This window comes from Lepidochelys kempii, chromosome 1, assembly GCF_965140265.1.
Source record: "Lepidochelys kempii isolate rLepKem1 chromosome 1, rLepKem1.hap2, whole genome shotgun sequence".
NCBI classification, from domain to species: domain Eukaryota; kingdom Metazoa; phylum Chordata; order Testudines; family Cheloniidae; genus Lepidochelys; species Lepidochelys kempii.
Window position 1 is genome coordinate 257,379,110 of NC_133256.1, and position 13,373 is coordinate 257,392,482.

Sequence of the window (13,373 nt, forward strand, 5' to 3'; positions counted from 1 at the left end):
TAACCTGCGGACAGGCTTGAGTGGGATGAATTGTGGGGAATGCAAGTCTTGTTTATGGGCAATGAAAGTGGACCACTGTGACAATCCTTATTTTACCTTGTGTCTGTGACTCAATATTTTGGAAAACCCTATTATTTAAAATTTAGGGATTTTCTGATTAAAATGCATTGACAACTCTATGTATAATAATAAAAATAGTTAAATATTCAATCTATTACATAGCAACCAGAAATAAACCTTTAATTAAAACAACAATGAAACCAAAATTCAAAGTTACACAGTGCAGTGGAGGGCAGAACACAAGGGCAGGGGGGGATTCAAGTCACAGGTGAGCATACGCCTCAATTCTGCATCTTCCTGTTCTTGAGCCATCTGGTGTTGAGAGGTTAGCAGAGGAAATCTGGGGGAGACTGGGATAGTAATCTTCTCTACATCCCCTTTAGGCTGTCCTGATTCTTTATGATTTGACACTGAGGTGGGTGATTAGGAGGCAGAGAATGGCCTTATTCAAAAAGGAAAAGGGCAGAACAGTCAGATACACCGTGAAGTTATTCACCCAGGAGGTCCCCCCCAGCAGTGTTTCAGGAGTGGTAGGGCGTTGCAAGCTATACTGGGGAAAATGACTGTGCAGCTATCCCTCACGTCTGGACTAAAACTGAGACACTTCTTAGTCTTAGGCCTGGTCTACAGTACGCGGTTGTTTTGGAATTAGCCAAGTTACTCCGTCCACACGACCAAACGAGTTTTTTCGATTTAAAGGGCTCTTTAATCCGATTTCTGTACTCCACCTCGGCAAGTGGAGTAGTGCTAAAATCGAGATTGCAGTTCCGGGTTACAGGTACTGTGGACGCAATTTGACGATATTGGCATCCGGGAGCTATCCCAGAATGCTCCCTTGTGACCGCTCTGGACAACACTCTGAACTCCAATGCACTAGCCAGGTAGGCAGTAAAAGCCCCAGGAACGTCTGAATTTCCTGTTTGGTCACCATCAGCACAGATGACCATCAGCACAGTCCACCATCACAGGCGACCATGCAGAGTCCACCATCACAAGAGACCACGCAGTCCCGGATTTGCAGACGAGCTCCAGCAAGGTCCGAACGGGAGGTACTGGATCTCATTGCATGTTGGGGACATGAATCTGTTATGGCAGAACTACAGTCCAAAAAAAGAAACACAAATACGTACGCTAAAGTCTCCAGGGCCATGACGGAAAGCGGCTACTCCAGGGACACAGAGCAGTGTAGTACAAAAATCAAGGAGCTCAGACAAGTGTACCAAAAAGCCAGGGAGGCAAACAGGTGCTCTGGGTCACAGCCCCATACATGCCACTTCTACCGTGAGCTGCATGCAATTATGGGAGGTGATGCCACCACTACCCCACCACTGTCCGTGGACACCTGCAAGGGGGGAGTAGCACAGAGCAAGGAGGATGAGTTTTTGGAGGACGAAAGAGGAGGAGGAGGACCGTGCGCAGGCGGCAAGTGGGGAATCTGTTTTCCCCCCTAGCCAGGAACTACTCTTAACACTGGAGCCAATAGCCTCCCCCCACTCCCAAGGCATGCTCCCGGACCATGACCCTGGAGAAGGCATTTCTGGTGAGTGAGAGCTTGATCGGAGCCACGCGGTGGGGGGTGGGGGGAAACCCAGCCATGCTGGGCTGTTCACGTTTAGTTTGAAGGGCTCATCCCTGCTTAGAGCCTTATCGGAGCCACGCAGTGGGTGTGTGTGTGTGTGGGGAGGGTGTTGTGTGAAGTGATCATCCCACCAGACATTGCTTGCTATGGGAAAGGGGGCCCGGCAGTTTGAAAGTATTGAAATGAATGCGGAAGAAGCAGAAACCCACATGCCCCTAGGGCTTACCATGGCTGCCTGCAAGCTGAATTCTGTTGCCCGGCCGCATGTGATGGCTTTCTCACATGAAAGTGGCAGGCACTTCAGTATAAGAGACAAAATGAGACCTTGTACAGAAAGAACATGTACTGTGTACTATGAATTGCCTGTTTCACTGCGAAAGAGTGTCCCCTTTGTTCTCTAAAATGTATCTTTTAAAATACTACCCTCACTTTTTCTCCTCCCATAGCAGGTGCAAATGTTTCAACACGGCCCCTATCTACTCCATCCCAGAGGCTGGTCCAGATTAGAAAGCAGAAAAAATGAACTCGGGACGACATGCACTCCCGCACTGATAGGGCCCAGCTGAATGCATGGAGGCAAACAATTGTGGAGTTGCGTAAAGCGTTACATGAATATGAAGAGAGGAGGGACGTGCGTGATGAGAGCAGGCAGGATGCTATGGAAGCAAACTGGAAATGCTTCGCTGTATGGTGGATCTAATGCGGGAAAGGCAACAAGAGCACAGACTGCCGCTGCAGCCCCTGTATAACCGCCCTCCCTCCTCCCCAAGTTCCATAGCCTCCTCACCCAGATGCCCAAGAACACGGTGGGGGGAGGAGGCTATGGGGACCCATACAGTCAACCCCAGAGGACTGCACAAGCAGCAGAAAGCTGGCATATCCTAAATTTTGATTTGGTTTCTGGACTTGTCCTTCCCTCCTCCTCCTCCTCCTCCTCCACCCCCATAACCCAATACCCCCCCTCCCCCGTCTAGCTTCTGATTTCTCTCAATGTTTTGTTCAACAAATAATAAAGAACGGTTTTTAAACAATTGTGACTTTATTTCCTTTCATTTATATCGTGGGTGGGTAACTTTAAGAGAAACAAACACAACTGTCACATCGTATGCATGCCAGTCATGAAACTGGTTTTCAAAGCTTCTCTGATATACAGTGCGCCCTGCTGCGCTCTTCTAATCGCCCTGGCTGTGCGAAACTGACCACCAGGCGAGTTGTCTCAACATCCCACTCCGCCATAAATGTCTCCCCCTTACTCTCACAGATATTGTGGAGCACACAACAAGCACCAATTACAACTGGAATATTGGTTGTGCTAAGAACTAACCAAGTCAGTAAACTGCGCCAGTGCACTTTCAAATATCCAAAAGCACATTCTACCACCATTTTGCACTTGCTCAGCCTAAAGTTGAACTGCTCCTTACTACTGTCCAGGGTGCCTGTGTACAGCTTCATGAGCAATGGCATTAAGGGGTAGGCTGGGTCCCCGAGGATAACTATAGGCATTTCAACATCTCCAATAGTAATTTTCTGGTCTGGGAAGTAAGTTCCTTCCTGCAGCTGTTCAAACAGACCAGAATTCCTGAAGATGCAAGCATTATGCACCTTTCCCGGCCATCCCACGTTGATGTCGGTGAAACGTCCCTTGTGATTCACCAGTGCTTGCAGCACCATGGAAAAGTACTCCTTGCGGTTTATGTACTGGCCGCCCCAGTGTTCTGAGGCCAAGATAGGGATATACGTTCCGTCTATTGCCCCGCCGCAGATAGGGAACCCCAGCGCATTAAAGCCATCCACAATGGTCTGCACATTTCCCAAAGTCACTACCCTTGATAGCGCTGGTCAATGATTGTGTTGGCTACTTGCAGCACAGTAGCCCCCACAGTAGATTTGCCCACTCCAAACTGATTCCCGACTCACCAGTAGCTGTCTGGTGTTGCAAGCTTCCACAGGGCTATTGCCACTCACTTCTCAACTGTGAGGGCTGCTCTCATTTTGGTGTCTTTGCGCTTCAGGGTAGGGGATAGCAAGTCACAAAGTTCCATGAAAGTGGCCCTACGCATACGAAAGTTTTTTAGCCACTGGGAATCATCCCATACTTGCAACACTTTGCAGTCCCACCAGTCTGTGCTTGTTTCCCGGGCCCAGAATCGGCATTCCACGGCATGAACCTGGCCCAACACCACCATGATCTCCTAATCGCCACATGCCGTGCTTCTAGGAATGTCTGTGTCCATGTCCTCATCACTATCGTAATTGTGCTGTCATCACTTCCTTGTTTGGTTTTGCAGATACTGCACATACTGCACATACTGCTGCATAATGCGCGAGGTATTTCCAATGGTCAAAACTGCAGCGGAGATCTGATCGGGCTCCATGGCTATGGTGCCTGCACAGGTAATCCTGGAAAAAGGGCGCGAAACGTAGGAGAGCAGAGTTGGTGGCGAAAGCTGTGCTGCTCGGTTCACGGTAGCCGAAAAAAGGCAGTAAATGGTTGTCTTCTGTAGCTTTCACAGAGGTGGGAGCCCAGGACAGACAACACAGAGAAGCTCGGAAGCGCAGCAATAGCGGGAGAGCAGAGCTGGCGGCGGAAGCTGTGCTGCTCAGTTCACAATGGCTGAGCAGAGTTGGCAGCGGAAGTGTTCAATGAGGAAGAGAAAGAATAGATAGTAGTGATTACATAGGAAGATGAGAGGAAATGAGAGGTGGATTCACAGTAGCAGGAGAGCAGCGGTGCACCGTCTGCTGAAAACAGTATGGCATCTGCACGCCAAAAAGGCGCAAAACGATTGTCTGCCATAGCTTTCATGAAGGGAGGAGTGTCTGACGACACACACCCAGAAACACCCGCGAGAATGTTTTTGTCCCATCATGCACTGGGAGCTTAACCCAGAATTCCAATGGGTGGCGGGGACTGTGGGATAGCTACCCACAGTGCACCGCTCCGACATTCGATGTAGCCTTGGTAGTGTGGACGCACTCCGCCGAATTCACGCGCTTTAGTGGGGACACAGAAGACCGAATGTATAAAATAGCTTCCAAAAATTCGAACAGAATAATTTCAAAATAATTTCATACTGTAGACATACCCTTAGATTCTGTTTTCTCTCTCCTGCAGACATGGTGAAAGTGCAGAGAAAAACAGATAAAGTTCTGCAGTGATTGTCTGAAGCATTAATTATTGCGAGTCTTTCTCAATATACGCCTGTTAAAAGGTACTAAGAACTTTGCTGTCCCTAAGGCAAAGCTTTTTACCTGTAAATATATGTGCTACAGGACATCTGTGGGGAGGGATAGCTCAGTGGTTTGAGTATTGGCCTGTTAAACCCAGGGTTGTAAGCTCAATCCTTGAGGGGGCCATTTAGGGATCTGGGGCAAAAACTGGGGATTGGTCCTGCTTTGAGCAGGGGGTTGGACTAGATGACCTCCTGAGGTCCCTTCCAACCCTGATATTCTATGATAATTCTGAGTGGAAGCTGTAGTTTTGCCATGCAATGTCCACATCTACCTCATGTAAAGTGAGAATACTAATCAAACTTCTTTTTCTGCAACCAGTCTCTCAATAAACTGTTTCAGAAGAGCAGCCGTGTTAGTGAGTGGATGTGTCGTTACAGAGAGTAAAACTATTTCCCCATGTTTATTTTTCCCCCCTACTGTTCCTCAGACGTTCTTGTCAACTGCTGGAAATGGCCTATCTTGATTATCACTACAAAAGGTTCCCACCCCCCTCCTGCAGGTAATAGCTCACCTTAACTGATCACTCTCGTTCTTGTGTGTATGATAACACCCATTGTTTCATGTTCTCTGTATATATATATCTTCCTATTGTATTTTTCACTGCATGCATCCGGTGAAGTGGGTTTTAGCCCACGAAAGCTTATGCTCAAATAAATTTGTTAGTCTCTAAGGTGCCATAAGTACTCCGGTTGAATTTCACACAATTGAATGTTTTCATTATTTGCATCTGCTGCAGTAGGCAGTTTGGGTACAGGCTGAGGTTGCACCATACTGCCAGCAGCCATGTTAAGCTGGTGAATAGGATTGGGAGGAGGGATTTTGTAATGAAGGACAGATGCAGGGAAGGAAAAATAGGTTAATAGTTTTGTGTCCTCCATGGTGTGGGCTTCAAATTGGTTGATGGTCGGGACATTAGCATGACACAGAGGCTGAATGCCCAGCTACAGCAGCTGCCATTTTGAAGAAGTGTATGGGAGAGATGGTGGGGGGAGGGGAATGGGAGAGGCAGCTTGAGCCGAAGGAGACAGGGGGCTGGATAAACACCTGTCAAAAATGACTGCGGCCACGGGGCACCTGGAACAGAAGCTAGCACAGCAGTATAGCATAACAAAATAAAATAATAATACATTTTAGATATAAATACTTACATGCTCTTGTTCCCTGAATCGGATCTACCCCTTCAGTACCATTTTGGGTTTCTGGCTGGGAATAGGCTCATTCCTGCATGGCAGGGATCAGGCTTGCTTTCTACCCAGCCATCCTCAGGGTCTTCAGTCCCAAAAAGCTCCTGGTTTTCTGGAGACAGTTCTTCACTGGCCTCCTCGTGTTCATCCTCCAATGACTCTTGGTGCTTGTCTGGAGGGAGGTGGAGCAGCAAACTTCTTGGTTTCTGCAGTGGTATAATTGATCAAAATCCTGTCCAGCTCCTCATAAAAAGGACATGACACCTGTCGATTGCTGGACCTTTTCCTAGCATCCTTGGTTTTAATGTACATTCTCCTGAGTTGTTTGTTCTTTATCCTGCACTGTTAGGTATCCCAGCTGTGGCCCTTCATGGAGATGTACTTATCCATGTCTACAGAAAGATTTTTATTCTGGTGACTAGCCACAAGAGCTTCCTGCATCAATGTTTCTCTGCAGGGGGCGATGAGATCTAGAGTCTCTGCATAGCTCCAAGAGGCTGCTCAAGGCATACTATAAGGCTTCTAGAGTAATATCACAGCATGGCTGATATACTCAAATCCAGGAGTAAATGAGCAAATTCTGGCCAATTTTTATATGGGGATGTCTGATCAACAGCAGAACAGTGGAGGGCTCTGTGACTCAGGAACCTCTTGGTGTCAACTGGCAGAGGGCACAGGGGGTGCATGGGGTTTTGCAGGTATCCCCTCTGTCAGATATATTCATAATACTACACCAAAGGGTAGCATGCAAAGTCAATACCAAGAGCCACCATAATCACTGGTCATCATCATTACTGCACAATGTATGTACGGATAATATTTAAGAAATTATGTATCTATATTGAAAGTTACATTCTTAAGGTAGGTTTCAGAGTAACAGCCGTGTTAGTCTGTATTCGCAAAAAGAAAAGGAGTACTTGTGGCACCTTAGAGACTAACCAATTTATTAGAGCATAAGCTTTCGTGAGCTACAGCTCACTTCCGATATGCATCTGAGGAAGTGAGCTGTAGCTCACGAAAGCTTATGCTCTAATAAATTGGTTAGTCTCTAAGGTGCCACAAGTACTCCTTTTCTTTTTATTCTTAAGGTACTAGAGAGTTAAGGCCAGTCACCAAGATGTGACATGCTCAGATGTACTCCTTTGAGGCAGGAAGTAACAGATGCTTATCTTGCTGTCTGGTCATATGTGTACTGTGTATTGTCTGCATCACAATGGAGGTCTATTTGCATACTAAGCCAGGTGCCAACTGAAAGGGTGTGAAATCTACAAGAGACAAAATCTACAAGAAGAACCAAAACAGCAGGGGGTGTCCTGTATATGAATGAAGACAAAGGATGGAACTTTTATATCCTAGGAGGCAATGGAACACAATGGGCCAACTAGGAGACAAGCTGACAAGCATGTCTGTCTCATTGCCAAGCCTGGCTATAAAATGCTGCAAGGACATTGGGTGAGCATTATGCTTAAGACATCAGAGTATCTAGTTAATTAAATCTAGGTTCTAGAATGCATATTAAGATTTCATTTTATATGTACCCATTTTTTCCAGAACTTCTACATACTATTACTTGAATCTCTATGCTTTGTTAAATAAACTTATACCTAAGAACATAAGAACAGCCATACTGTTTTCACTATAAGCATATTTTAGTGCTGTTTGTTAAGCAGAGAAGTGATCTAAGGTGGAATTGGTAAACTGGGGTTTACTGATTTTTAGGAAGCAGGCGATCTGTGAATCCTGCAAGTGTCCACTGGATTCACTCCAGGGAGACACTCGGAAGAGTCGAGGGTTGGAGTTTGCCTATTGTTAACCAGTAGAGAGACAGCAGGGTCTGCAAGGCCTAGTAGGGAGTGCTTGTGTTACCCCTGGCCAGTGGAGTTGGGGAGCTGACTCCCTGCAGACACAGACAAGGTTTCGTCATGTTAAGGGCAGGGGGTAGTGAGATTCCTCACAACCCTGGGTATCCCCAGAAAGCATCACAGCCACACAGGTAAACAGACAGGTCAGTAACAGTCGCCCACAAAACAGTGTGGGACAGTAGCTGGAGGACTGCCAAAGTAGCATGCAGCAGCATTGTGTGCATATGGACAATAGACTGACCTAATTCAACTGCATCAAACTTAGTTCACTTTGAAAGAGTATGAGATAAACGCAGAGTTAATGTGCTATAATAAATTACGCTATGTGTATGCAAGCATTTTGAAAATGGATTAACTCTATTTAGTCTGGTTTAAACCTTGGTGTTAGACAAGCCCTTAGTATTTCTGGAATTTGCTAAATAGTTTACAGAATGTAACTGAGTAGGACCACTTATCCTGAGCAAATCTAAGGCAGCAGAGGACCACAACAGAAAACTGAAGCAGGCTTGTGACTCCCCACATGCAGAAAAATGTTAGTGATCCCCAGGAAAAGGTCTTAGCCAATAACTTGAGAACTGCTGGAGGAGTAGTTTTAGAGGTGGGGGGAAAGGGTTGTTGTGCCCATTCCAACGATGATCTTACTGGTATATGCACGTGCATACAGCACATTGTCAAGCACTGCATCATGGTCTACGTTGAAGCGATCAGCAATGTCACGAAGACGATCTGGGCGGCTGGAATGTGTAAGATTTAAGGATTCTCTTTATATACATCATGCAAATTATGAAAATCCATAAAACTCAAGTCCAAATCCAGAGCTCCCAGACAAGGCCTTGGCCTCTCTGTTGATACTGCCAACAAGAGGAGCAATTAGTGCTTATGGTGATGTGTTTTGTTTTGTTTTTGTGATACAGAATAACTAGACAGAAAGCAAACTCTTTACATAGTCCATCAAAAAGCTGTGAGATAGTAACAAACAGTGGAATCACTTTTGAAGCAGTAATCTGGATATGAAAAGCTTCTATCACCTAGATATTAAAAATATGAGCACATTAGAACTACACAAATAGAAATATAAAATAAGTTCTGTATCTTAACCCCACCCCTATCCCCCATTTGGGTTGGATTATAACAAATTACCTAGAGATAAAAAGCACCATGTCCAAACTCCAATACCTAAATCATTTTGGTGTCTTGCTTTAGTAATTTATAATAAGAATAAACTGTTGTGGACAGCACTGACTTTGTTTTTCTTCATGATGCCATGGGCCAGATTTAATAGACAGTTCCTTACTTTTATCCATGAATGGAGCCATTTAGAGCATCTCATCTGCTTTCTGCAACAAAATGCACTCCATCAGAAGATTATGAGGATGCTGTACTCATTACAAGATGCATCAACATCCCTTTCTATCATACCTACAACTTGCTTAAGTAAAAAAGATACAAAGTGTTTTCAGTATCAATGAAGATAATTTTTCCTCCTGTGTAGCGATCTGCTCCTGGAAGCTGAGTTGTCACTAGAATGCATCATAAAGAGAGGATCAAAATGAGCAGAGGGGAAAAAGCCCCTTCCACCCCTCCAACTCTCTCTGCTACTACTTTTAACAAATAACAGATCCAACAGTTTGTAAACAACACATAAATGATCCAGTACTAATAACCAGAGTTGCCTTTATAGCAAGGCTGACTTGCCTCCACAGCTAGCTTAAGAAGGAACCAAAGTAAATTTTCTCAGTGGGATGTCAGGTCAAACTTAATCAAACTTTATGTTACTGAGCACCAACACTTTGCATCTAAATTTGCATAATTTTTATTAAAAATAAATATTTAATGAAAACAACTAGTAATAATTAATGAAGAAAAACATCTTCTTGGCCTTCTCGCTAAGATCAATGGTAATGCTCTAATAGGGCCTTTCCATCTCTTAACTACTACGCTTTTACCTCACTTTATTTGGATATATATCTTTCTTGTAGATGAATAGATGCCGACTGTTGTTTGAGTTTATCCGCAATGAACAAATTCAAATGATCAGTTTTGTCCTCATCCTACATGCAAAAAATTATTATTCTGTACCAAATGTGGCCCTCAGGCTGTAATTTGGACATCCTTGGACTAAATGAAAACACTCCCATTTTTCAAGGAAGAGCCTCAATATCTGTCATAAAGGGAGATCAGACTGAGAAATTGTTGGTTCTCCACAGTTTTTAGTAACTAAATTCCAATATTACTAACAACTACATTATTTATTATTATGTATCTGTACTGTGGTAGCATCAAGAGTCCTATTATATTTTGCACTGTACAAACGTATTACAAAGAGATGGTCCTTAACCAAGATTTTACAATATAAATTTAAGATAGGAGACAATAGTTGGATATGAAGAGACAGACTGGGGAGAGCACAAGTTAACAGCAAAACAGTTAAAATAATAAGCAGCAGTCTCAGTGGTTGCAGCACATCAGCTGCCTAACCATTTTGTAGGCATTGTGGCAAAGGTGGGTTTTAAGGAGAGATTAAAAGGAGGATAATGTAGTGGTCTCACCAATTATTACCAAGAGCTCTTTCCAAGCATAAGGGGAAGCTTGAGAGAATGTATGATGGTGCTTATCCAAAAATTGGACAAATGGGCAATCACGGGTGGCACTGCTGGAAGAGTGAAGGTGGAAGTCTACATTTCTACAGAGTATAAAGATGAGAGGTAGGGCAAGGATAAGCTATAAAGAGCCTTATGCTCTTGTGCTTGACGCAGTGGAAAAGGGGGATCCAGTGGAGGGATGCAAAGAGGAGGAAAAAGTGGTCAAAGCAACACACTGTGAAGAATATTTTTGCCACAGCATTTTGAATGGATTCAAAGAGGATGTAAACACTATCAATAATGTTCTGAAGCATAGAATAATGGCAAAGGAACAGATGTAAACAAAGAAACTTACAATTCATATACATCTGAATTAGTAGAAATAACACTCACTGAAGTCTTTACTTCACAACATTTCTAAAGGTAACAGAAGATGGCATATTTCCACTTCTCTAAGACAAGATATTTCCTTCTCATGTATCTAAGAAAGGAGCTCATCTTTAGGTATGTGTACCCAAGCTACATGCAGGCAGGTCTTACCTCCTAAATGCTGTTTAGTAGGTTGGTAGCGTGTTTCTTTTAGAGAGCAAAGACTGATATTGCCATAGAACTCCTTGATGAATGAGATTACAGAGGGATATAACTGTCAATGTTAAGACTGTGTACCTACCACAAAGGGTGTGGGCAAGCTGGGTTTTGCCTGTTCGGAATTCTATTAAAGAGAAAAAACAAGGGGAAAAGTTTTTGCAGTTTGTCAAATACATGAGTTGTTTCAATAAGAATACACTCTCATTTATAAAACCTCAATCACCTGTATTGCTTTCTGTCTTTCAGTCCCCACTCATAAATCATATGAAGTATAGTGCAAATTGTACTTATGAACAGCAGGGCTTAGAAGTGCTGCACTGTGAGAGGTATCATGCTTGACAATTTCAGAGTGGCAGCCATGTTAGTCTGTATCAGCAAAAAGAACGAGGAGTACTAGTGGCACCTTAGAGACTAACAAATTTATTTGAGCTTTTGTGGGCTAAAACCCACTTCAATGGATGCATGCAGTGGAAAATACAGTAGGAAGAGATATATATATATATATATACACACAGAGAACATGAAACAATGGGTGTTGCCATACACACTATAACAAGAGTGATCAATTAAGGTGAGCTATTATCAGCAGGAGAAAAAAACCTTTGTAGTGATAATCAGGATGGCCCATTTCCAACAGTTGATAAGAAGATGTGAGTAACAGTGCGCGCGGAGGGGTGGGGGGAATAAGCATGAGGAAATAGTTTTACTTTGTGTAATGACCCATCCACTCCCAGTCTTTATTCAAGCCTTATTTAATGGTGTCCAGTTTGCAAATTAATTCCAATTCAGCAGTCTCTCGCTGGAGTCTGTTTTTGAAGTTTTTCTGTTGTAATATTGCGACTTCTAGGTCTGTAATCGAGTGACCAGGGAGACTGAAGTGTTCTCCGACTGCTTTTTGAATGTTATAATTCTTGACGTCTGATTTCTGTCCATTTATTCTTTTATGTAAAGACTGTCCAGTTTGAAGTGAGCTGTAGCTCACAAAAGCTTATGCTCAAATAAATTTGTTAGTCTCTAAGGTGCCACAAGTACTCCTCCTCTACTTCCATAAAGGAGCTTAATGTCTTCTTACAACTATCTTAAATGAGGAGGAATGGTTATACCCAGCCCATAATAATATCAACTCCAAGACACTGTTGGAAAAATGTTAGATGTTGCTGAGGGTGTTGGGTTAATTCCACTGACCAGGCTTAACTTTATTTTCAGTCAAATGGGTTCCAATATCAGAAGCCATGTGAGCAATCCCAGAACCCATTATAGCCACAGCTTTGCTCTCCAAAGCTGTTTGAGAATTGCACCATTGTAATTTACACCATATGATCACTATGGTGCAGTGTGTCTACACTAGGCATTTCGTTCTGGTTATCCACAATATATGTTGTCCACCAAGAACACTCACTGCAAGTACTGCAGAGTCTATGGATTATTGCATCTATCCCACAGTCCCTGGCACAGCTCCCTGGAATAAGTGAATAAGGTCCATAGAATTTAAAAACAAAAACAAAAAACAGGGGGAGGGGGGAGAGAAAAACATGTTACATGTTTTGTAAATTTGTATTTTGTATTATCTTGTTGGTTGTCCACCGTTATTCTTAGGGCAGGGGTCTCAGGAGAGGTGCCTGGGAATACCTGAAACCATCCAAATACTGCCTCATTTACTTTTGGCCAGTTCTGAAAGGAAGAGACATGTGGGGGGAATTGTGGGTCCAGATAGAGCCATAACTGCTGTTGTGCCATACGGAGCCATCTTGACAGGTGCCAAAGGCACTGCCATGAGCTGTCAAAGTTATTAGTAAAGGGTATACTGGAGCATTCTGTGACTGTGCTGAGAGACTAGTTGCATTGGTGCAATGGCTGCACCAGTGAAAACTGACAACGCAGATGGGAAATAGCCTTGCTCAGAGTTAGTACAATAATACTAACAATCCAAATGGTGGTGTGATTGCCATTCCCACTTGTGTGTAGGATCTAGCAAACATCAAGACATCTTACTGGAGACAAGAATGATGAAGGTGAAACCGTTTCTCAAAAAAAGAGATAAACACTGCAATAATCATGACAATCAACCTACAAAGAATTCCATTTACTGCAGAGGTATGTTGCACTCAAATGGAAATATTAGCATCGATTTTAAATGGATACTATAAATTAAAAAAAACATACTTCCATCTAAAATATTTTAACTTACTATTTTTACAAGTAATACCTAAGTTTGCAATAGCTAAAAGGTTTAAAAAAATATATTTCAGTTTGCTTACTTTGTACATTTGACAGCACTTTGTCT

General features: G+C 43.5%; 1 protein-coding gene across 5 annotated transcripts in view; it reads right to left on the reverse strand.

Moving 5' to 3' along the window:
* DMC1 (DNA meiotic recombinase 1) overlaps nucleotides 1–13,373 on the reverse strand; it is a 36,961-nt gene that overhangs the window by 14,193 nt on the left and 9,395 nt on the right. For all 5 annotated transcript variants that reach the window (XM_073326530.1, XM_073326512.1, XM_073326503.1 and 2 more), the window contains exons 7-9: nucleotides 11,172–11,213; nucleotides 9,367–9,439; nucleotides 8,562–8,653 (exon numbers count right to left, since the gene is read on the reverse strand). In XM_073326530.1, the coding sequence (XP_073182631.1) occupies nucleotides 8,562–8,653; nucleotides 9,367–9,439; nucleotides 11,172–11,213 (207 nt within the window). The remainder of the gene's footprint in view (nucleotides 1–8,561; nucleotides 8,654–9,366; nucleotides 9,440–11,171; nucleotides 11,214–13,373) is intronic.